This window comes from Rhinoraja longicauda, chromosome 33, assembly GCF_053455715.1.
Source record: "Rhinoraja longicauda isolate Sanriku21f chromosome 33, sRhiLon1.1, whole genome shotgun sequence".
Lineage (NCBI taxonomy): Eukaryota > Metazoa > Chordata > Chondrichthyes > Rajiformes > Arhynchobatidae > Rhinoraja > Rhinoraja longicauda.
The window spans coordinates 20,208,593-20,234,307 of NC_135985.1; the positions used below are offsets into that span (position 1 = coordinate 20,208,593).

Below are 25,715 nucleotides of genomic sequence, written 5' to 3' on the forward strand. Positions count from 1 at the left end.
GACGCAACGAGCTTACAAGCCATAACAGTGTACAGTTTAGTTTATTGTCACATTCCGAGGTACAGTGAAAGGCTTTTGTAGTGTGCTATCTGGTCAGTGGAAAGACAATACATTGGAGTTCAGTTCATTGGATGTTCGTGGCAAAGCATTGCATAAGGATCACAATTGTCTCAACCTGCAGTGAATTCAAAATAGGCAATTTTCATTTCGAGGACTCTTCACACACTGGCCCTTCTGAAGCCTTTACCTCCTCCTGCTCTGATGACTGGATTCCTATGAACTCATCCCCATCCTAATTGCTTCTGATCAACCAGCCTTCCTGTGTTGTACTCCTTATCCCTTATCGGTGTACTGTGGACTCGATAGCACACAAACAAAAGCTTTTCACTGTACCTCGGTACACGTGGCAATAATAAATAAACCAAATAATAAATAAGCCTTTCCATTCAGCTGACCTGATTCCAGGCTTGGCAACCTGCTCTTTATATCTCCTTCCGCCTCTGTAAAGAACTCTTCTAACCACTGGTGGTCAGGAACAAAGGTTCAGGACTAAATTTAGCCCCTTGAGTGTGCTGTTGAATAAGATGATAATTCGGAGTGCACCTCACAGAACCAACTTTTCTCCATACAGGGAGACACAACATGCTGGAGTAAGTCAGCGGGTCAGGCAGCATCTCTGGAGAGAAGGAATGGGTGACGTTTCAGACTGAAGTCTGAAGAAGGGTCTCGACCCGAAACGTCACCCATTCCTTCACTCCAGAGATGCTGCCTGACCCGCTGAGTTACTCCAGCATTTTGTGATACCCTTGAACAGAGAGCATGGTCGCTTTGTGTACACAAACTGTGTCTTGGAAATAAATAGCCAAGAGGAGGTTTATTTTTGTTAAAACAAATCAAATCTCAATGCACAATCTGCGTGTAGGGAGATGTGCTGAGAAGATGCAGTTTAATTCATTAAAGAGACCCTTCTTCAGACTTCGATTTAAACCAGCATCTGCAGTTTTCTTTCCTACACATCTTGCCACTTCTCCAGAGATGCTGCCTGGCCCGCTGAGTTACTCCAGCATTTTGTGTCTACCTTCGATTTAAATCAGCATCTGCAGTTTTCTTTCCTACTGTTCTCCATACAGTATCAGTCAATGGTCGATTATCAAAAAGCTATTAATCTTAGACTTAAAAATGACAATTGAACCATGACAACTGTTTTTGGAAGAGTGTGTCACTTTGCTACCACCATTCAGGTGTAGAAGTGCTTCCCCTTCACAAATCAAGCATGGTTTTAGTGTTAAGACAATGCCCTTTAGTCCTAATCTCTGCAGCCAGGTTTTACTTCGACTGAATTATTTTAGTATCTTGACAACTTCAAAACCACCCTTGAACCTTTCAAACTATTGTATATCTTGCTTGCACCTGATTTTTCATTGAAACTTGAATGACACCCAGGGTCTGGTACAAAACTCAAGTAGCATTTACACAACTCAATGAGTCTGCAGCGATAGCTTTGAGAATTCTCAAAGCTCAACTGAGGGGGGTGTAACAAATGGACTTGAACGGTAGCTTTGCTATCAGATGCAGTGGACAAAGCACTGAATGGAATCATATTGACTGAACACACTGTGCTCTCAGGAATTGTGCTCATTGGATTCCACCTCCAATTCCGAGCCCGCGGTGGGTTAATTGATCTTATCCAAGAGTGGCAGCCATCAAGACATTCTTGCCATAGAGGGAGTACAGAGAAGGTTCACCAGATTGATCCCTGGGATGGCGGGACTTTCATATGAAGAAAGACTGGATAGACTCGGCTTGTACTCGCTGGAATTTAGAAGATTGAGGGGGGATCTTATAGAAACGTACAAAATTCTTAAGGGGTTGGACAGGCTAGATGCAGGAAGATTGTTCCCGATGTTGGGGAAGTCCAGAACAAGGGGTCACAGTTTAAGGATAAGGGGGAAGTCTTTTAGGACCGAGATGAGAACGTTTTTTTTCACACAGAGAGTGGTGAATCTGTGGAATTCTCTGCCACAGAAGGTAGTTGAGGCCAGTTCATTGGCTATATTTAAGAGGGAGTTAGATGTGGCCCTTGTGGCTAAAGGGATCAGGGGGTATGGAGAGAAGGCAGGTACGGGATACTGAGTTGGATGATCAGCCATGATCATATTGAATGGCGGTGCAGGCTCGAAGGCCCGAATGGCCTACTCCTGCACCTATTTTCTATGTTTCTATCAAGTTGAAGTGCTTTTGAAATCACTGATTGATCGAATTGTACGACGGATACATAATGGAAACAGGTCCTTCAGCCCACTGAGTCCACTCTGACCATTGCTCACCCGTTCACACTAGTTTTCCAACTTCCCCATCCATTCCCTACGTACTAGGGGGCAGTGTGCAGTGGCCAATTCGCCTACAAACCCACACATCTTTGAGATGTGGGAAGCAACTGGAGCAACTGGAAGAAACCCACATGGTCACAGGGAGCGCATGCAAACTCCACACAGGTGGGGATCGAACTCGGGTCTCTGGCTCTGTGAGGCAGCAGCTCTACCAGCTGTGCCACCATGGAAATAAAAGTTATATAGGATCCCCATTCTTAAACAGATGGAGAAAATACGTATTTTGTCTTTGTTACCTATTTGCTTTGCTATCTGCCTATTTTCAAGGTCAGCTCTATATATCAAATCTCAAATTCGTGCAAGCAAATATATCTACATATCTCTACACATTGAGGAACCAATCATTGTGTGTAAGAAGGAGGATCAGAGATGAAGAAACCCTTTAATGTAGCTTCCTGTTGATGAACCAACTGCTTTAACCGTACATACTGACTGCAACATCTCCAAACCATCTTGCAAAACTCTCTCCTTCTCCATGTGCCACAGAGCTCCTTACTTCCAAATTCAATTGAGTCAAGGGAGTTTGTACGCATTGTAGCACATTAGTAGGCACACATATACAGGCTGTGCCTGAACATGGCCAAGGCATCAAATGAAGTCAACAGATGCAATCTATATTGTGAGGATGTTACAAGAGATGCCTTTGACAGATTGTCTACTCTACAACATGCGGAAGTCCTTTTGCTTACAGAGATGCTGCATGGAAACAGGCCCTTCGGCCCAACATTTGTACTAATCCCATTTTTCACGGCTAGCATTAACTTTCCATCTCTAACAGTCCTTGGAGCTTGGATACCATCTCTTTGCACACGAGATGAGTGTCAGTCACTCTGCCATTATCCTCAGTACATTGGCAGGGCTTTAATGAGTCCACATGAGGTAGACTGTGTGGAGCTTTGCACTGGTGGGTGCACACTCCGATGACAGTGTATCAGAACACCAGTGGGACCAAATCTATCTCAAACTTCAGGGCGAGAGTGGAGCAGGAGCTGAGAGTCAGGGCAAGCGATGAACTCATTCTGCCACTGCTTGTCCGCCGCACACAACTTGAAATGCAGCCAAAAGGACACAAAGTACTGGAATAATTCGACGGGTCAGGCAGCATCTCTGGAGAACATGGATAGGCGACATTTCGGGTCGTGACCCATCCTCAGACTGGTTGGGGGGGGAGGGGTGGAGAAGAAAGTTTGAGAGGGGAGAGGCAGGGCAAAGCACAGCAGGTAGTAGGCGGGTACAGGCAAGGGGGTTTTAAGCGGTCTAGGCTTAAGCTCAGGGGTGACCGCGCTTTTGCGGTTGCAGCTCCTAGACTGTGGAACAGCATCCCTCTCCCCATCAGAACTGCCCCCTCCATTGACTCCTTTAAGTCCAGGCTCAAAACCTATTTCTACTCCCTAGCGTTTGAGGCTCATTGAGGAGGCGCTGTGAACTGTTTTGAATGTGCTGTTATGTTTGCGTGCTACTGTATGTTTCTTTTTTTTCCCCTTAGTACCTAATCAGATGTACAGCACTTTGGTCAACGTGGGTTCTTTTTAAATGTGCTATTCAAATAAAATTGAATTGAATTGAATTGAAAGAGGCAAAGGATTGGAACAACACCTATCCATGATCTCCAGAGTCAGAACTCTGACCTGCAGAGTTTAGACTTCGGAGAAACAGGGCGTAAACAGGCTATTTGGCCCACCGGGTTCACACTGACCAGCGATCATCCCGTACACGAGCACTATCCTACACACGAGGGGTAATTTACAATTTTACCGAAGCCAATCAACCAACAAACTTGTACTTCTTTGGAGTGTGGGAGGAAACTGGAGCACCAGAAGAAAACCCCTGTGGTCCCAGGGGGAACGTACAAACTCCGTACAGACAGCACTCATCGTCAGGATCAAACCGGGGTTTCTGGTGGGTTACTGCAGCACTTTGTGTTCTTTTTTGAAATGCAGCCAAATGCTATTGAGCACTGTGGCCACTAAGTGTGAAGACACAAGTTGTGTTGTTTCACAAGTTGTATTCTGTTCGGCCCTGTAACGCTTCCATTTGTAAAACGGAACAATTTATACAGAAGCAACAATTTCTAGTTCCATTACTGTGACATGAATCTCGATGATTTATCTTGGCACAGGAGGGACCAGTGGAAGGCCCCTAAGCCACTGCTGTCATTTTGAACATTGTTCTGTTTCACACTATCACATTAACTGCACCACGAATAAGTGCTCTTGCATTTCAGTTGTTGTAACAATATGTTTTCTCCACACAGTCGCGCTCAATGTAAAATCCGACAAGATCTGGTGTTTACAAAAAGACAACTGCCTCGCAGATCGAGTTTGGAAGGCACTTTGCTTTCCACTTTGTTTGTAAATCAGAAGCTGAAATTCACATAAACATCACTGAACACTTTTAACCATCTCGATCAGGAACTGAAACGAAACCATATGTGAAAGATTTAAAGAAAAAAAACAGCCGGATTAAAATGTTAGACGCTAACACTGAAGATGCAAGTCTATTACAACACAGACCATAAACAGGAAACCAACTTAACGGCAGCCAACACGAAGACATTTACAGTTAGGACGATTAAAGTTTTCGTCTCCCAAACCTAAAAGACAACAGAGCACAAAATCCAGGGTCGCTCTGAATCAATCGTTCACCTACCATCTTAAAAGGACTCGTATGCGGAAAAGAAAATCTCTTCCACGACATATTTCAGATCAGGAGAAGTCTTCTTTCAACATGCTGGTTGCAAAAGCAAAATGGGCTGTCTGTCTCGATTTGCCATGACGTGCATCTCAGTCAGAGGAAGTTGGGGTTTAAGAGAGAGGGAGGTCACTCTTTCAGGCTCTCTTGATAAGTTGTTTAAAAACATTAAGCCAAATGGAACATTTCTGCATTCATTTTGATCCAAGTGCCTGAATAATCGTTCTCCCACACATTTTAAAATTATTGTGCATCATTAATTTAAAAATGAAACCAAACGTAAAGACTTTGCGAAATACATTCATTTGACAAATGTACATTTTTTTTTGATAAGTAGTTTGACATTGTGGTTTGTGTAATGGCGAATGTGTCTGAATTAAGAAAAAAATTAGACTTTCAGTTAGTTAGATAGATACAAGTCCTAGTTCAGATTCAGAATTCAGAATCAGAATTACCTTTATTTGTCATCCAAAAAAACAAGTCTTTTGGACGAGATTTCGTCACCCACAGTCCAACAATAAGAGCAATAAAATAAGCAAATTACGCTACCCCAACCAACACAAAACACACAAAAAAAAGAAACATCCATCACAGTGAGTCTCCTCCAGTCCCCTCCTCACTGTGATGGAAAGCCAGACAAAGCAGCCAACTTGGTGGGCATCCTGTCCACCATCTGGAACAACCCTTGCGTAACTGTGTGCAGTGACCACTGTGTATACCATTTACAAAATGCACTGAAGTTACACCCAGGTCATTCTGACACCAGCTTTCAAGCTGTGACCTCCACCACCAAGAGACACAAGAAGGGCAGAAGGTGCATGAGGACATCACTGCCTCCAGGTCCACCTCCAAGACAGCCATTGTAAATGTATTGCCCTCATCGTCATCTATATACTAAAACTCTCGTTTGTTTGTTTGTTTGTTTGTTCCTGAACTACAGCCAAAACGGTACACGATAGCGCCACAATTTTAGGCCCACCTTATTCACCGTCGTCCCTTTGGTGCTAATGGAAGAAGTTTCATTGAAATTTGTGTTGTATTTTTTAAGTTATTCACATTTTAAAGTTTAAATCTATCTCCTAGGGAGGGAGGAGGGAGGGGGAGGGAGGAAGGGGTGGAGGATAAGGGGAATGGAGGATAAGGGGGATGGAAGATAAGGGGGATGAAGTGGGGGGGAGGGGGAGGGGGAGGGGGGAGGGAGGGGGAGGGAAGGAGGGGAGGAAGGAGAGAGGGGGAGAAAGAGGGGGGAGAGAGAGGGGGGAGATGGGGAGGAGATGGGAGAGGGGGGAGGAGGGAGGGGGAGAGGGTGAGGGGGGAGGAGAGGGTGCTGTAAGAAATGCAGGAGAGGTTTGGGCACAACGGGTGCACTTGGTCTAGTTGAGACTAAAACCTGGAACTCACTCCCTAACATCACCAGAAGGGACGGCAGAGATTCAAGGTGGCAGATTCCCCATCCCCAGCTTCTTAAAAATGGTTCGAAATAGGCTGCATAAATACTGGCCTTGCCTGCGATGGCAAAAATAAATAAAAATACCAGGGCACGTGAAAGCTTACATTTGGCAGTGTTGAGTAGCAGAGAAGAGGGAGGAAAGTGGGAACAAAGTGATTGCCTTTGAAGTGGAGAAAAGATGAGGAGAAAATATATGAATATGTTTGGAAACAGGGAGTCGTTATCTGGAAAGAGCTGCCAGAAGAAGCTAAGGAAGTGAATATAATTTTGACTTTTAAAAGACATTTTGACTGATGTATGGATAGGAAGGGTTTAGACTCGGGATATTGGCCAAATGCAAGCTAATGGCACTAGCTCAGTATGTTATCATCATATCATATACATACAGCCGGAAACAGGCCTTTTCGGCCCTCCAAGTCCGTGCCGCCCAGTGATCCCCGTACATTAACACTATCCTACACCCACTAGGGACATTTTTTACATTTACCCAGCCAATTAACCTACATACCTGTACGTCTTTGGAGTGTGGGAGGAAACCGAAGATCTCGGAGTAAACCCACGCAGGTCACGGGGAGAACGTACAAACTCCTTACAGTGCAGCACCCGTAGTCAGGATCGAACCTGAGTCTCCGGCGCTGCATTCGCTGTAAAGCAGCAACTCTACCGCTGCGCTACCGTGCCGCTATGTTATCGTGCTCGGCATGGACAAGGTGGGCTGAAGGGCCTGTTTCTGTGCTGCATGACTCTAATTTGGTTGGTGACTGTAATGTGGTTTGGGTACAGCCACAAGATGCCGGCACTTTGGTTTTAACGCCCAGCAGATGTCCCCGTTCAGCACTGGGGGTGTGAAGTACTTGGCAGCCCTGGGAATATCAGATGCCAGGAAGGACAACATGAACCAGGCTCCCCATCACCCTCAGTATTATGGGAGGCTGGACAAACGTGGATTGTTTTCACTGGAGTGTCAGAAGCTGAGAGGTTGGCCTGGTAGAAGTTTATAAAGTTATGGGAGGCTTAGATAAGGTAGATAGTCAGAGACCTTTTCCCAGGAAGGAATGTCAAACAGTGGAGGTCATCACTTTGAGGTGAGGGAAGTAATGTTGAAAGGAGATGGGAATGTCAAGTGTTATTTAGGAGTAGTAGGTGCCTGGAACGCACTGCCATATGTGAGTGGCGTTTAGACATGCACGTGAATATGCATGGAATGGAGGGATATAGATAACGTGTAATGGGTTAGTTTAATTTGGCATTATGGTTGGCACAGATATCGTGGGTCTGATCCTGTGCCGTACGGTTCGATGTCCCGAGTTGTCGTTACAATAGGTGAACACAGCCCAGTCACCACAGGCTTGTCACTTCCTTCCATCCAGTGAATCTTCACGGTGCATTACTTGGAAAGGCTGGAGGTATCGTCATGGATGCCTGGCACGCCAGCCATTCCCTTTACTCTCTTCCACCATCTTGGAAAAAGACGGGGCGGCACGGTGGCGCAGCGGTAGAGTTGCTGCGAATGCAGCGCCGGAGACTCAGGTTCGATCCTGGCTACGGGCGCCGTCTGTACGGAGTTTGTACGTTCTCCCCGTGACCTGCGTGGGTTTTCTCCGAGATCTTCGGTTTCCTCCCACACTCCAAAGACCTACAGGTATGTAGGTATGTATGTAGGAGAAGAAATGAGGAGGAGATAAGACTTTGCCTTCCATCACAGTGAGGGTGTGCCTAGAGCAATCACTGTGATGGCTGTTTGTGTAAAAATTGTATCTGTGTGTCCTGTGCTTTTTGCTGTCTACTGCCGGACCCTGATGTGAGAGGACGCTGGCGTTGTTTATTCGCCGCTTCTCCGTTAGGATAGTTTGTCTGTTTGTTTTTATGTTATGATTGTTTATGTAAAGCGCTTTGAGCTTCTGGAAAGGCGCTAAATAAAATAAATGCTTATTATTATTATTATTATTATTAGGTTAATTGACTGGGTAAATGTAAAAATTGGGTGTAGGATAGTGTTAATGTGCGGGGATCGCTGGGCGGCGCGGACTTGGTGGGCCGAAGGGCCTGTTTCCGCGCTGTATCTCTAAATCTAAAATTCTAAAAAAAAAATCTAAGAACAGCTTCTTCCCCAAAGCTATCAAACTCCTGAACCAACCTCCTCTTTCACTTTCCATTCCCGGAGATGATGCCATGCATTCTTAATCTTAATTCTATCTCATTCTGTTTTTCTGTTATTGTACTTCAGCATTACTTGCATTATTTCAGATCGCACTTATCTCTGCATCATTGTGCTGTTTTGCACTCGTCATTGTATTCATTGTACTTGTAATGCATGGCGTTCCAGGCTCTCACCACCCTCTGCGTAAACAAAACCTTTGCCTTGCACATCTCCTTTAAACGTTGCCTCTCGCACCTTAAAGCTCTGCACTCTAGTATTTGATTTTTTTTTTCCATCCCGGGAAAAAGATTCTGACGGCCTATCTAATCTACGCCTCTCGTAATTTTATGCACTTTCATCCGGTCTCCTAACAACCTCTGACGTTCCAGAGAAACCAATCCGTCTAGGAACAAAGAAAACAGGTGCAGGGCCCTTCCAGCAAGCACCGCCATTCAATATGGGCATGGCTGATCATCCAAAATCAGTACCCAGTTTCTGCTTTTTGCCCATATCCCTTGATTCCGTCAGCCCTAATAGCTATATCCAACTCTTATAGACAATAGACAATAGGTGCAGGAGGAGGCCATTCGGCCCTTCGAGCCAGCACCGCCATTCAATGTGATCATGGCTGATCATTCTCAATCATCAGTACCCCGTTCCTGCCTTCTCCCCATACCCCCTGACTCCGCTATCCTTAAGAGCTCTGTCTAGCTCTCTCTTGAATGCATTCAGAGAATTGGCCTCCACTGCCTTCTGAGGCAGAGAATTCCACAGATTCACAACTCTCTGACTGAAAAAGTTTTTCCTCATCTCAGTTCTAAATGGCCTACCCCTTATTCTTAAACTGTGGCCCCTTGTTCTGGACTCCCCCAACATTGGGAACATGTTTCCTGCCTCTAATGTGTCCAACCCCTTAATAATCTTATACGTTTCGATTAGATCCCCTCTCATCCTTCTAAATTCCAGTGTATACAAGCCTAGTCGCTCCAGTCTTTCAACATATAACAGTCCCGCCATTCCGGGAATTAACCTAGTAAACCTACGCTGCACGCCCTCAATAGCAAGAATACATCTTCTTTTGAATACATGTGGCAGAGAATTCCACAGATTCACAACTTTCTGGGTAAAAAAGTTTTTCCTCATCTCAGTCCTAAATGGCCTACCCCTTATTCTTAAACTGTGACCCCTGGTTCTGGACTCCCCCACTATCGGGAACAGTTTTCCTGTATCTAGCCTGTCCAATCTCTTTAGAATTTTATATGTTTCTATAAGATCCCTCTGTCTAACCTCTCCATGTAGCTAATATCCCCAAATCCAGGAATCATTCTGGTAAACCTCTCTTTCCAAAGCTGCCACATCCTTCCTGTAATGGGGTGACTTGATCTGCATGCAGTACTCCAAACATGACCTAACCAATGTCCTATAAAGCTGGAATACATTGTCTCACATACATTAACCTGTAGCTGCCCCACATCTCCTCATTCTGTTCACCAGTCTAGATCTTCCGGAAGACTTTGCAATTCTCACTGTTGTTTAGAGTAAACCTTTATTTTTTTTTGTATTCATAGCAGGAAATATTAACTCAGGGAAGAACTTTAGATGCAAGTTGAAAATTGATGTCAAGATTCCACTTTTTTTACCCAACGATAGAAAGAAGAATCCCAACATCAGAAGCCAACTCCTCATTGCAGAAGGAACAATGAGAAGAGTCAATGTGAACAATCATAGCATATTATGGGAAGTGCAGGATCAATAGACCTGGGGAAATAATGCAGAGAAGACTGACGGTAGCAGGAAAAAATGAGAAGGCTCCTCGCCATTCCCTGACCATCACATTAAGATTTATGACTCTTAATGGTTTCATACATTGAAAAATGTTGTTTGCATGATTGTTTTGCAACAACCAGCTCCATTTTAAAAAGCAACACCCATTCATGTGGATGAGCACATTGGTTCCATTTAAAAAGAATAACCTGCTTCTCTCCACCTGATGGTTGTACATTACATATTTCTAACTGCATTCTAATGCTGGAATGCTGGATTAAGGTTGGAAAGAGTGCAGAGAAGATATACGAGGATGTTGCCTGGACTTCTGGGTCTGAGCTCCAGGGAGAGGTTGGGCAGGCTAGGACTCTATACCCTGGACACAGGAGAATGAGGCGTGATCTTATAGAGGTGGATAAAATCATGAGGGGAATAGATCGGGTAGATGTACAGTCCTTTACCCAGAGCAGGGGAAACAAGAGCCAGAAGACATAGGTTTAAGATGAATGGGGAAAGATTACATCGATACCTGAGGGCCAACTTTTTCACAGAGAGGGTGGGCATACGGAATGAGCTGCCAGAGGAGGTAGTTGAGGCAAGTACTATAACAGCATTTAAATAACAGTTGGACAGGTATATGGATAGGAAAGGTTTAGAGGGATATGGGCCAAACACAGACAGGTGGAACTAGTGTAGATGGGGTATCTTGGTCGGCTTGGGCAAGTTGGACCTTTTTCCATGCTGTAAGACTCTGTATGACTAGAAACAGGATGACCAATCTGACTGACTCTTTGTTCACTGGCTGAGGATCAACATCGTGGTGTTTTGGAAGACTTTTCCTGCTGTATAATCACACATGTGGCAGCCACCACCACCAATTGATAGGGTCTTGCCCCAAGATCACATTTTCTGCTCTGAGATGCATCTCACTATCTGCCAACATCACAGCAACTTGACTCCGGAGAGGTTATCATGGATTCTCTCGCATTGTGAGAAATTGATGTAACAGGATTTTTACCATGCAAGTTTGTCACATCGTCTCGATCCTGACCTGGAAGAGACCACGCAGGAAGACCAGAAGGATGCCTTCTCAGCCCATACCTTGTTCTTGTGTTTTCCACTTGACATTTTGTTCTTAATGTAACTGAACGTCCGATACACTTTGGTGCTGCTTTTTCCTTCCGAATCTTTTCTTGTCGGACTCGGCGGCATCTGGCTATTATCCTCCTCCGAGATGCTGTGTAATTAAAACAAATAACAGCTTTAAATGACATCCAATTCAAGATCCACTGAAGAACTATAATTGTGCCACAGGCATTTACAGGAATAATTTACATGGTCAAAGAGTGATACAGATGAGTAAAATGCAATGGATATGGTGTACACAGAGAGAAAGCAACAACTTTAAATGCCTGTTGGCGTAAGGAAGTAACTGAGATAACAGATCATAAATCTCGACCCGAAATGTCATTTATTCTTTTTCTCCGGAGATGCTGTCTGACCGGCTGAGTTACTCCAGCTTTTTGTGTCTATCTTTAGGTCTAAACCAGCATCTGTAGTTCCTTCCTTCACAATCCCAATTTGGTCCTGTGCAGGACGTCGTTGTACAAGGTGTTGGTGAGGCCACATTTGGAGAGTTGCGTTCAGGTTTGGTCACCCTGCTATCGGAAGGATGGTGTTAAGCTGGGAAAGAGTGCACAGAACAATCATGAAGATGCTACCAGGACTTGAGAGCCTGAACTGTAAGGGGAGCCTGAACCGTCAATGCGGGAGGTTCGATCGCCCCGACTGCAGATGCTTCGACTGCCCCGACCGCGAGAAAATAAAGAGGAAGAGGATTGGACTTTATTGCCTTCCATCACAGTGAAGAAAGTGGGAAATCCGCTGTGGTGGCTGTTTATGGTAACTTTTATGTAGTTGTGTGTCTTGTTGCTTTGGTTGTATGGTAATCCGAATTTTACTGAACCTTAATTGGTACATGTGACAATAAACTAACCTTGATGGGGCAGCCTTGGAGCAAAGGAGGATGAGGAGTGATCTTATAAATAAAAGTACATAAAATCATGAGGGGAATAGACAGGGTATATGCACAGTCTTTTATCCAGAGTTGGGGAATCAAGAACCAGAGGACATCGGTTTAAGGTGAGCAGGGATAGATTTAATAGAAACCTGAAGGACAACGTTTCCACATAGAGTGGTGGTGGGCATATGGAAAGAGCTGCCAGAAGAGGTAGTTGAGGCAGGTACTATAACAACATTGGGACAGGAATGTGAATAGTAAAGGGATAGAGGAAAATGGGCCAAGCGTGGGCAGGTGGGGCGTGTAGATGGGGCATCTTGGTCAGCATGGGCAAGAGCTCCTTTCCATGCTGTGTGACTTTATAAGTATGGAAAGCACCACAATATGTTTCAATGTCCTGGGTCGAACATGGCTACAGGAAGCTAATATTGCTGATGAATAATCCTGGCAGAAAGATGAGCACAACCTGAGCAAAGAGGCAATGACGGGCCACCACAAGGAACTTGTGGGAAGTGAGCAAGTGATTTTCACAATTTAAAATGGCCAGCATGATTCGCCACATTTACACATGAATGGAGTTGGAAGCCTCCAAACTCTCAACTAAATCCCAATTAAAATTAATCGCTTTAACAAAACTATGTATCAACAGAAAATTGTCAACGGGCACATACCTCTGGCCAAGAGAATTACTGGTGAACGATCTTAAATCTGGAAAATAAAAGTTTCAGTATTAATTTCTCGGTAATTTTTAAAGTGTTGAAATTAGAGGCATCTTCTCTGGGTGAAAACATTTTGCTTCATCACAGTTTCAGATGGCATGACCCATATCCTGAGTCTGTGATCCCTGCATCTGGATTCTCCAATCATCGGGAACTTCCTGATGTCTATTCTAGTACTGATTAAAGTCAAAAGACTGCTTTACACTCCCTTCTCATGACAGTGAATGTAGATCTAACCATTGCAACACATTCGTCCCTCCATCTCAGAAATTCAGTCCAATAAATCTTCGTTGCCCTCTCTCCAGATCAAGAACATCTTGCCCAGACAGAGAGAACACGACTGCATCCAACTACTCCAGGTGGGATCAACTGTGGAAAATAATGACGCAGGAAGAGAATACGGATCTGGGGAAACTGAGCTGAAAAAGTCTGGCCAACAAGTGTGCGCACGATCAGAGACAACACCCAGAGTTACTAATGGGACATGTTTGCACACATTACGAAGCTGCAGTAATATAAACAACGCACATCGGACATTGACTTACTCAAAGAAATTGGCTGAGAGTCAGTGCTGCCTAACTTCTGTCTACAAGAAGCTTTATGCACAGATCCTCCTGTAAATATTCAAACTGATCATCTTCAAATCAAAATGAGATCTATATCAACAAAGATTAATAAGAACATAGTGCTCTGTAGGTCTCATCTGGAGTGTTGTGTGCAGTTTTGGTTTCTCTGTTTGGGCAAGGATGTTCTTGATCTGGCAACAAAGATTTATTGGACTTATTTTGGACATTGGACTTATTGGAATGGGATGGAAGGACTGATGTGTTGCAGTAGTTAGATCTACACTCACTGTCATGTGGAAGATTGAGAAGGGAATGGGGGTAGCGCTGTGTTTAGACTTTAATCACGACTAGAATAGACATGAGGAAATTTCTGATGATTGGAGATTCCAAATCTAGGAATCACTGCCTCAGGATATGGGTCATCTGAAACTGCGATGAAGCAGATTGCAATCACTCGGAGAATGAATCTCTGGCATTTACATGAACAGGCCAAGTCATTGAAAGCATACGAATGAGTCAGATATTATTTCTCAAGGCTGGTGAAACTACGAATATGGGAAGAAGTAGGGACAGAGTATTGAAGTGGATAATCAGCCTTGTTTATGTTGGTGGGTGGAGATGGTGGTGTTCATGTTAAATGAAATTGAGTAATATAATCAGTAAAAGATTGATGGAAATTCAGTGCGTTAAAAGTGTATTACCATGTCATTTGAATTCAATGGTCAATGGTTCTTTTATTATTACGTGTACCAAAGGTACAGTGAAATAAATGTTTTGCATATGGTTCTCGGAGTAATATGTACATTACAATAAAGTTACTACACTTTATTGGTTGCAAAATACTTTAGATCTCCATTAAAGAATGTGAACGATGCTATATTAATACAGGTTGGCAATACAAGTTACTGGACAGCACAGTGGCACAGCTGTAGAGTTGCTGCCTTACAGCAAATGCTGTCTGTATGGAGTTTGTACGTTCTCCCCGTGACCTGCGTGGGTTTTCTCCGAGATCTTCGGTTTCCTCCCACACTCCAAAGACGTACAGGTTTGTAGGTTAATTGGCTTGGTAAATGTAAAAATTGTCCCTAGTGGGTGTAGGATAGTGCGGGGATCGCTGGTCGGCGCGGACCCTGTGGGCCAAAAGGGCCTGTTTCCGCGCTGTATCTCTAAACTAAACAGCACAATGGCTCAGCTTGGAGAGCTGCTGCTTCACAGTGCTGGACACCCGGATTTGATCCTCTCCCTTGTGCTGTCTGAGTGGAGTTTGCATGTTCTCTCTGTGACTGCATGGGCTGCTCTCGTTATCTCCCACATTACAAAGATGGCGAGGTGGTGGGTTAATTGGCCTCTGTAAATTACCTTGAGTGTCTCACTGAGTGGGAAGAATGTGGGGAGTTGATGAAAATATGAGAACATTTAAAAAATGTTATTAATGTTGGATTGGTGCAAACAGGTGGTTTTGATGGTTGGCATGGTCCCAGTGGGCTGAAGGGCCAGTTTCCATGTTAATCTCCATGATTGTATGACAGATGTTTCTTGTCAAATACTCCTGAGACTAATTCTGAAGACACTGTCTGCAGCCCAAATCCTGAAAACCTTGGCCTACAATCAATGATTGCTTTTTAATTTACTTGTTCGGTTGATATTTTAAAAATAAGATGAGTGTAACTGGTACACTCCTGGAATCAAAAATCTCTAGAGACCCTCAAATGATAGAGCAACCACAGAGAAAGAGGTTGTGTGAAGGGTTGGAGAAACTCAGGGAAGAAGCCACTATGTGAGGCACTCAATTTAAAGAAAAGCATGAAGGAAAGTGAATCAGGAAGTCGTGACACAGGAAGGGGGAAGGGGGAGGGAATGTGCAGGGCACCATATCTGTAGATTAAAAGGAAATGAGAGCGGGAGAAAAATTGAAAGGGGCCTTAGTTGTGAGGGGAGAAACAGGATACAGAGGCTGAGCCTGAAGGTGTGAGAGGAATCAGTGTGGAAATAAGCTTTTACTTGCACACTGCTAACAGTGCAACATTAACACTGGGCGTTAACATTAGCACCTCCTCCAACCTCATCTATTGCATCCGCTGCTCTAGATGTCAACATCGGCGAAACCAAACGCAGGCTCGGCGATCGCTTCGCCCAACACCTTCGCTCAGTCCGCCGTAACTAACCTGATCTCCCGGTGGCTGAGCACTTCAACTCCCCCTCCCACTCCCAGTCTGACCTTTCTGTCATGGGCCTCCTCCAGTGCCATAGTGAGGCCCACCGGAAATTGGAGGAACAGCACCTCATATTTCGCTTGGGCAGCTTGCAGCCCAGCGGTATGAACATTGATTTCTCCAACTTTAGATAGTTCCTCTGTCCCTCTCTTCCCCTCCCCCTTCCCAGATCTCCCTCTATCTTCCTGTCTCCACCTATATCCTTCCTTTGTCCCGCCCCCCTGACATCAGTCTGAAGAAGGGTCTCGACCTGAAACGTCACCCATTCCTTCTCTCCCGAGATGCTGCCTGACCTGCTGAGTTACTCCAGCATTTTGTGAATAAATACCTTCGATTTGTACCAGCATCTGCAGTTATTTTCTTACATTAACACTGGGTTAAACCTTTCTGGAGATGGGAGACATTCTTTTTTTTTTCTCACTTAAGTTTTAATTGAGTTTTCACAGAGATATAGAAAGAACAGTACAACAGCATCAATATAAATAAAATAAGAAAAGTAATTAAAAAAAAATTCTAATAAAACGGTGGTACACTTACCAAATATTTTTTTTTAAAGTAACGATGAAAGAACTAGATAATATGTTTGTATGAATTTGAAATATTTCCAGAGATGGGAGACTTTCTGGGGAGATGTAGGCTGACAACATATAAAATTACTGGGTGAGACTGACCACTTCCAAAAGCGAAAGAGAATTATCCATAGTGACTTCAGGACAGCCAGCACAAATTCACACCGCACTCAATGCAAGGCATCCATTAGCCCAACACAAGAAATGCAACAAATGTACAAATTTTAGCCACTAAGTGCTACTGTTTCTCAAGCAGCATCTTTGGAAAACATGGATAGGTGATGTTTCGGTTCAGGTCTGAGTCTGTAGAAGGGTCCCGATCCAAAACATCACCCCTCCATGTTCTCCAGAGATGCTCCTTGATCCACTGAGTTACTCCAGCACTTTGGTTCTTTTTTTTGTAACCCAGCATCTGCAGTTCCTTGTTTCTAAATTTTAGCCATGTACGTTCAGTTTGGCATCACACACAGCTCCTTGCCTGTGAATCAATAGCCGCACAAGGACTGGAAGTGGAACTTTTAATTGTTTATTTTATCTGAAAGAAGTTGTTTTTGTTTTACAATCCCCAAGTCGTTTATTCGTGTATTTTATGGATTCTACAGGAAAACTCGGGAACTGCCTGTAGGTTAAAATCTATGAGGCTGGGAACATCTGGGAACTGCAGTTTGTTCAATCACATATATTTTCAAGGTTGGCTTGACCTACAACCTGCCCATCTGGAAGAGACTTAAACCAAAATCTTTACACCCCCACAACTTACAACAAATCTATGATCCGTTGAGGAATCCTTCTATTATTGCTCAACCTAGAAGGATTTTATATTGCAGTGAAACAAAGATTTGAATTTATATATTACTGTTAATGACTCTATTCTAATTGGTTGATAACCAATTGAGCTCTTATGAATTGTAGCCCATTTATGTGATGCTGGAAGTGAAGAAAACCAATTTATGCGTGAAATTCACCACGGGTCACATTGTGAAGATGAACAAATGATTTGATTTTTAGTGATATTGATTGATTGAAGACAACATATCACTAAAAATCAGATAATTGTGTTGAGGTGACACATTGGCATCGCTGCTGCTGCCGCACAGTGCCAGAGGCGTGGGTTCAATCCTGACCTCCGGTGCTGATATGTAGAGTTTGCACATTCTCCCTTTGCCCACTTGGGTTTCCTCCAGGGGTTCCAGTTTCCTCCCACTTCCCAAAGACATGCGGGTTTGAAGGTTAATTGGCTTCTGTAAACTATATCCCCAACACCACCACCAACATTGTGAGCAATTTTGGGCACCATATCTGAGGAAGGATGTGCTGACTCTGGAGAGGGTCCAGAGGAGGTTTACAAGAATGATCTCAGGAATGAGTAGGTTAACATATGATGAGCATTTGTCGGCACTGGGCCTGCACTCGCTGGAGTTTAGAAGAATGAGGGGGGATCTCATTGAAACGTACAGAATAGTGAAAGGCTTGGGTGGTGAAGATGTTTCCACAAGTGAGAGGCGAGGACTAGAGGTCACAGCCTCAGAATTAAAGGATGTTTTTTTAGGAAGGAGATGAGGAGAAATTTCTTTAGTCAGAGGGTGGTGAACCTGTGGAATTCTTTGCCACAGAAGGCTGTAGCGGCCACGTCAAGGATATTTTTAAGGCAGAGATAGATATATTTTTGATTAGAACAGGTGTCAGGTCAAGCGGAGAAGGCAGGAAAATGGGGTAAGGAGGGAGAGGTAGATCAGCCATGATTGAATGGCGGAGCAGACTTGATGGGCCGAATGGCCTAATTCTACTCCTATCATGTATGACAAAGGCTCTAGTCAATCATGGTAAATTAATTAATTACCAATTTTTAATGATATTGATTGAAAACTTACATGGATAGGAAAGGTTTAGAGGGATATGTGCCAAACATAGGCACGTGGGACTAGTGTAAATGGGGCATCTTGGACAGCATGGGCAAGTTGGGCCAAAGGGGTCTGTTTCCATGCTGTGTGATTCTATGACACCATCATAGCAGGTCTTACTAATTTCATGGTTATGTTTAGTTAACCTACCAGCATTTTTTAAATATAGTCCTCAATGAGTTAATAAATGACTTTCCAGTTCAGCAACCAATCTATTAAGGCTGGGATGTAGACACAAGGAACCACTGATGCTGTTTTACAACAAAAAAAGACGCAATGCTGGAGTAACTCAGTGGGCCCTGCAGCATTTCTGGAGAGATATGAATAGGCAAGTTTCAGATCGGATCCTTTCTTCAGACTGATTGTAGTAAGGGAGGTGAAAATGCCAGAAGAGAAGAGGGGGTAGGACAGAGTCTAGCAAGTGATAGGTGGATACAGGTGAAAGGGTCTTGATCGGCAGATGATTGGACTTTGTGCAAAACCTTGCCTGTTGATGTCCTGCAGAGATGATTCAATGCTTGACCTGTTGAGTTATTCCTGCACTTTGCACCATTATTAAGGCTCGGCGGTGGATTATTCAGAGGCTTCCTCAGGGAACCGAGGTTTCTGGACTATTACTGCTGAGAAATAACTTGCTGGCACACTTTAATCGGGCAACAGAAGGTAGCAATCTGACTTTGGCATCTAATGCAAGGCAGTCAATATGTTACTTGCTCCCCCATCCAGAGACACTGCTTTTTTGATCCAAAGTCCCTCAAACCCAGACATACTATCATGAGAGCATTGCTTGCTGCTGAAGAAAAACCTGTCATCAGCAAATATTCAGTCCGAGCAGGGGGTGTTGAAGGGTTATTTAGGGCAGTAACATTAGCCAAACATTTCCTCTTTCCACCGAGGAGGCATATTAATCTCCCTAAGGTCATCATAATTGAATATAAATAAGACATTATTTATAATCTTGACAATGATATTCCCAGTTTGATTCTCGTTTTTGAACCACATCTCATAAAGCAAATCATAAATCTTTAAACATACCTTTTATTTGAAGTCAATGTGGTCAATGGAATATTTTGGGCTGGCAACGTTATGGGAAAAGTGTAGATTACCGGAGCTAACTGAAGGCACAGCCTTTCTCTCACCTTAACTCTGTGCTCCCCAAATTGAACCATAGATCACCAGAAACTCAGTAATGATGACTGGCTGCTGAAACTGAACCTGGATGTCTGATAGGGGGGAACGTAATTGAAATTTACCAAATAGTGAAAGGCCTGGATAGAGTGATGTGGAGATAATGTTTCCACTAGTGGGAGAGTCTAGGACCAGAGGCCATAGCCTCAGAATAAAAAAGACATACCTTTAGAAAGGACAAGAGGAAGAATTTCTTTAGTCAGAGTGCAGTGAATCTGTGGAATTCATTGCCACCTGTGGATGCCAGGTCACTGGATATTTTTAAGGTGGAGATTGATAGATTCCTGATTAGTACAGGTATCAGGGTTTAGGGAGAGAAGGCAGGAGAATGGGGTTGAGAGGGACAATAGACAATAGACAATAGGTGCAGGAGGAGGCCATTCGGCCCTTCGAGCCAGCACCGCCATTCAATGTGATCATGGCTGATCATTCTCAATCAGTACCCCGTTCCTGCCTTCTCCCCATACCCCCTGACTCCACTACCCTTAAGAGCTCTATCTAGCTCTCTCTTGAATGCATTCAGAGAATTGGCCTCCACTGCCTTCTGAGACAGAGAATTCCACAGATTCACAACTCTCTGACTGAAAAAGTTTTTCCTCATCTCCGTTCTAAATGGCTTACCCCTTATTCTTAAACTGTGGCCCCTTGTTCTGGACTCCCCCAACATTGGGAACATGTTTCCTGCCTCTAATGTGTCCAACCCCTTAATAATCTTATACGTTTCGATAAGATCTCCTCTCATCCTTCTAAATTCCAGTGTATACAAGCCTAGTCGCTCCAGTCTTTCAACATATGATAGTCCTGCCATTCCGGGAATTAACCTAGTAAACCTACGCTGCACGCCCTCAATAGCAAGAATATCCTTCCTCAAATTTGGAGACCAAAACTGCACACAGTACTCCAGGTGCGGTCTCACTCGGGCCCTGTACAAGATAGGAAAAGATAGATCTGCCATGATTGAATGGCAGATTAGACTAGATGGGCCGAATGGCCTAATCCGGCACTTATAACTTATGAACATATTATTTTTCACTGAACTATTTTGTGGTAAAAGACAAGGAATAATAAGATTTTTATTTCTAGCTAACCAAGTTGAAATAAATTGGGATTTTCACCAGCAGGCTTCCAAGAGTACTTTACCAGGTTTGCTATAAGTAAACTGAAAATCCATTCCCGACACACCAGAGGCAATTTACAGCAGCCAATTAACCTACAAACCTGCACGTCTTTGAGATGTGGGAGCAAACTGGAGCACCCGGTGGGTGCAAAGTCCAGCCCAGACAGTGCCAGAGGTCAGGGTTACCAGCTACGCCACCCTGACACAGAAAAGGTGCAAATAGTTATAATAACTAGCACAGGTAGACTTGCCCCCTCAAACTAATTTGTAAGTTTGACTATGTTGAAGAAAAGATTAAACTAGAGAAACCATTCTACACAAAGGGAAAGCACACTTAATGTGTTTTTAACATCTGGTAAATAAGTCAGTCAATACCCCAAAAAACATCCACTGTATAGACAGCTGTATAGAAGAATCCAGATGGTTAAGCAAGCAGAAGCTTAACTCAATAGGCACATTTCAACCTTCTTCTTTGGAATGCCATCATTACATTTACAAAGAAAGACAGGTAGATATTTCATGCAAAGGTTTACTTACTATCTGACTCATCATCACTTGAGGAACCAAGAGAAAATAGAGTTTTAGGCTTAGGAAGGAGTGGAGAGATATTCCAGGAAAAGGAGATTCTCTTCCTGGGCTTGGTTCTTCCGGGTTCTGTTAACAGTAGAATTAGAGCATGCATTTTACTGAATGGAAGCAAACTGCTATTGCTGTTCCTCCACCACATACTGGATCAAAGCATCGAGACACACAGGACAAGGCGGCTGCATGCAGGTTAGCTGCTCTGATTAGATTTACAGCTGGTAATTGGTGCTCATTGTACCAAGCGAAAGAGGAGATTGAGTAACCTAGACTGGAGACGCTTCAAAGTCCCTTCTAATTAGATTTTTAATATCAACTGAATTGTTGCAGGTAATGGTGCCATTAGAGGCGAATAGAGGCCAATTTGTCCACTGCCTCCTCCAGTGGGCACGATTTACAACTTCATCAGGACTAAGTCTACAAAATCCATTCTCCTCATTGATCTCTATCAAAAGAAATGCTGCCACTTGGAGTTTAGTAAAAAAAATAATAGGAATGAAAAATTCTAGATTGTGTCCACTTAAATTGTAACATTTGGGTTTACTTGGCAGCAAGGTTGACCTAGCATACTCAGCTTGTAACACACGGAGGGCATGGCACTGTTGGGACCAGTTTAGTTCAACAAGAAGAGTGTGGCGCATTAAGACGACTGGCACAATGCTAAAACAGCTTTTGTTACTGCCATCACAGTGCCTTGACTTGGATGAAACTCAACATGAAAGACTCAAACAAGGGTGTGTAGCAAAGGTGGGAGAGAAACCAGAGGCAGCATGCATTGATGGGCATTGGAAACGAAAAGGAAATGGGAAAGCAGTTCACAAAGGTGGTGGGTTAAGGGTGCATCGGGTGGTGCAGATGGGCTGTGATCCCTGCCTGAAAAAAAAGACCGTGTTTCACTCCTTTTTGTTGTCTAGCAATACAATCTCAGGTAGTCTGATGCAGACAATAACACATTGACATCCCAGACTCCAAGTTGCCATTGTCCTTGTTTAATCAGCAATTAAAAACAAAGGCTGTAGTTAGCACGTTATGTTGGAAGATGGATCTGAGTGCCGTGCACATTGACAACATTATTGTCTACACACACACACATCAGCTGCATGGAGTGTAAGAAAATAACTGCAGATGCTGGTACAAATCGAAGGTATTTATTCACAAAATGCTGGAGTAACTCAGCAGGTCAGGCAGCATATCAGGAGAGAAGGAATGGGTGACGTTTCGGGTCGAGACCCAAGGGTCTCGACCCAAAACGTCACCCATTCATTCTCTCCTGAGATGCTGCCTGACCTGCTGAGTTACTCCAGCATTTTGTGAATAATCAGCTGCATGGAGATGAATCTCACCTAGATTTACCATGTCCAGTTTTCCGACAGCAAGGGACCTCCACTGGAAATGGTTGCCACCACATTAGAATGTGCATTTTGTGCATCTGAACTGTTTTACAAGATTTAAACACAAGAGTGCCACTAATTTCCTGCATTTCATTCTTTTCAGCGAAGCAGCAAAGACTGAGAACACGCCGGCTTAGAAAACTAAATGGTGATCAACTACCACCACCAATCGAGCATTGCCACATGGAGGTCGATGGAGTGTTGCCAAAGGAGACGCGATTGAAGCAGAATGTATAATAAAGATAAAGAATAAGATAAATATTGACAAAATAAAATGGTATTAGGGGTTTGGGGAAAAGAGCGGACATATGTTCCACAAAACTATAAGAGTAATGTCAGTGGAGCTGATATTACCAGTGGACAAATTGGCTTCTATTCGTCTCCAATTGCACCATTACCTGCAACAATTCAGTTGATATTAAAAATCTAATTAAAAGGGACTTTGAAAGTGTCTCCAGTCTAGGTTACTCAATCTCCTCTCTTGCTTGGTAATATCAGTGTTAGCATGGACACTTTGGTCTAAATGGCCTCGTCCTTTGCTTTGCAATTCCAGATTCTTTGGTGGTGAGATGTCAAGGTCCGTTTAATGATTTGGTCAGCTCCAACGTTCAGTTTAATTCTCCCAAGACAACGTTAATAAAACCCCAAGGTATATATAATTATGAGAGGCATAGGTAGGGGGGACAGTCAGAACCTTTTTGCCAGGGTGGAAAGGTCAAAGACCAAGGGACACAGTTTTAAGGTGTGAGGCACTAAGTTTAAAAGGAGATTGTTTTGTTTTACGCAGAGGGTGGTGAGTACCTGGAAAATGCTGCCAGGGTTGGTGGTGGAGATAGATACAAGAGGGGCTTTTAAGAGGCCTTTAGATAGGCACACGGATGGGCAGGGAATGAATGGATATGGATCATGTGCAGGCAAGAGCATTAGTTTAAGTTGGCATCATGTTTAACATGAACGTTGTGGGCCAGAGAGCCCATTCCTATGCCGCCTTACTGTGGTACATTTTATGTTCTGTTCTGTTTTCCAATCCTTTATTTCTGAAGGGTGGGAAGGACGATTGCGTGAGTTTCACCCTCAGCCAAGGACTGACTCATCTCTTTTAGTGCTGACATCTTTACAATTTAATCAAACTGAACTCAAAGTCTCTGACTCTCATTATTCAGACTGGTGCAGCCATTGCTCAAAGTCTGGATGAATCTGTTCAGGAAAAACAAACCAGCTCATCGTTTTTCCCAAGAAAGTGGTCAAGCCCCAACTCCATCCTTGAAGCAGACAAGCTTTGCACTCACACTGCCTCCCAGTGTTCAATCAACATGAGACAGTAATTCATCAACCAAAGGCTAATGCTTTCAACCTTTCCCGTACAATTTTCTTCAACTCTTTTTAGCTCGTTGCTCCCCATGTCAGATATTTGACACAGTGAGATTTGGACAGGCAGCTTTGAAAGGTTATGTTTCTGCCATTCAATAGTTTCAAGGTCCTGCAACAATTTAACATGTAAATATATATGTAGAGAGCAGTGCTGGCTGAGACTGGAGTGTTGACTGGGTCATTAACACTTGGAAAGTGAGTTTAATGGAGCTATTGCATTGCCCTAGCACCAAGTTAGTCTCAGCACTGCAGTGGCACTGCGGTAGAGTTGCTGCCTTACAGCGCCAGAGCCCAGTGTTCAATCCTGTCTACAGATGCTGTCTGTATGGAGCTTATATGTGCTCCCGATAACTGCACGGGTTTTCTCCGGTGCTCCGGTTTCCTCCCACATTCCAGACATGCAGGTTTGTAGGTTAGTTGGCTTCTGTACATTGCCCCATGTGTGCAGGATGTGAAACCAGGACAACACAGAACTAGTGTATGGGTAATCTTTTGGCACAGACTCAGTGGGTCAAAGGGGCTGCTTCCACACTCTCTCTAAATCTAAAACTAATGATGCAGCCTTATTCTTATCATCTGGGGAGAAATGACTCCATTAAAAGCTCTTTTGTGACATCCATTAGGTAACAAGGCCAGCAAGGGCTATCAACCCCAGAGCCAATAGGACCAAAGATAAGACACAAAACGCTGAAGTAACTCACCAGTGGGTCAGGCAGATCACTGGAGAACAGGAATATGTAATGTTTCAGGTCGAGACCCTTCTTCAGACTTGAGTCAGGGGAGAGGGAAACTAGAGGTCTGAAGAAAGGTCTCGACCCGAAATGTCACTGATTCCTTCTATCCAGAGATGCTGCCTGTCCTGCTGAGTTACTCCAGCATGTTGTGTTTATATTAGGGGTATAAAAAGGTACAGATCAAAGCAGAGACGCTCCAGTGGCCAAAGAGTCCACAAAGGTCCACTGTAGACAGAGGAGGATTGCTATGCATTGGAACGGTAGCACCTTTAAACTTCAGAAGGACAGATAAGCCTTTGCTAATCCTAACCAAAAAAGATTAATGCCAACAGCCAGCAGGAAAGCAAGCACACAACAGGAAGAAAGTAAGCACCGACTTGGATTTCAATCGCCCAAAATGTGAAGACAGTGGAAGTCACTGGCAAGGTAAATATTTGTTGCCCAACCCCGACTGCAAGTTCAGAATCTGAAGTGACTCTCTAGCATGTTGGTGGCAAACTTCACAGAAGAATATGAGTAAATCAGATTGAGTTTATATGGCTGACCCACAGTATTAATGAGATATCTGAAGTGACGGTGGAGTGAATGAATCCATAAATCTGTTCTGGAATCGTACAGCATAATATTAGTTCATTTGGACCATCACATCCATGTTGACCATCGGGACCCGATCCACACTATTCCCATTTACCAGCAAGCAGTTCATGACATTCTATTCTGGGATTTATGCTGGGAATTACTGAGGGGAAAAAGAGATGCCATCTAAATGATGCCTGAAGAAGGGTCTCGACCCGAAACGTCACCCATTCCTTCTCCCCTGAGATGCTGCCTGTCCCGCTGACTTACTCCAACATTTTGTGTCTACCTTCCATTTAAATTTAAACTCCCTTTTCTTTATGGGAACGAATG

The 25,715-nt window shown here is 43.8% G+C and overlaps 1 protein-coding gene across 5 annotated transcripts in view; it reads right to left on the reverse strand.

Annotated features, from left to right (window-relative positions):
• Window positions 1–25,715, reverse strand: part of LOC144609075 (A-kinase anchor protein 13-like) — a 452,410-nt gene that overhangs the window by 70,253 nt on the left and 356,442 nt on the right. For 4 of the 5 annotated variants that reach the window (XM_078427428.1, XM_078427426.1, XM_078427425.1 and 1 more), the window contains 3 exons: window positions 21,266–21,382; window positions 13,127–13,163; window positions 11,537–11,672 (listed from right to left, as the gene is read on the reverse strand). In XM_078427428.1, the coding sequence (XP_078283554.1) occupies window positions 11,537–11,672; window positions 13,127–13,163; window positions 21,266–21,382 (290 nt within the window). The remainder of the gene's footprint in view (window positions 1–11,536; window positions 11,673–13,126; window positions 13,164–21,265; window positions 21,383–25,715) is intronic. The other variant, XM_078427427.1, reaches the window with a different exon arrangement.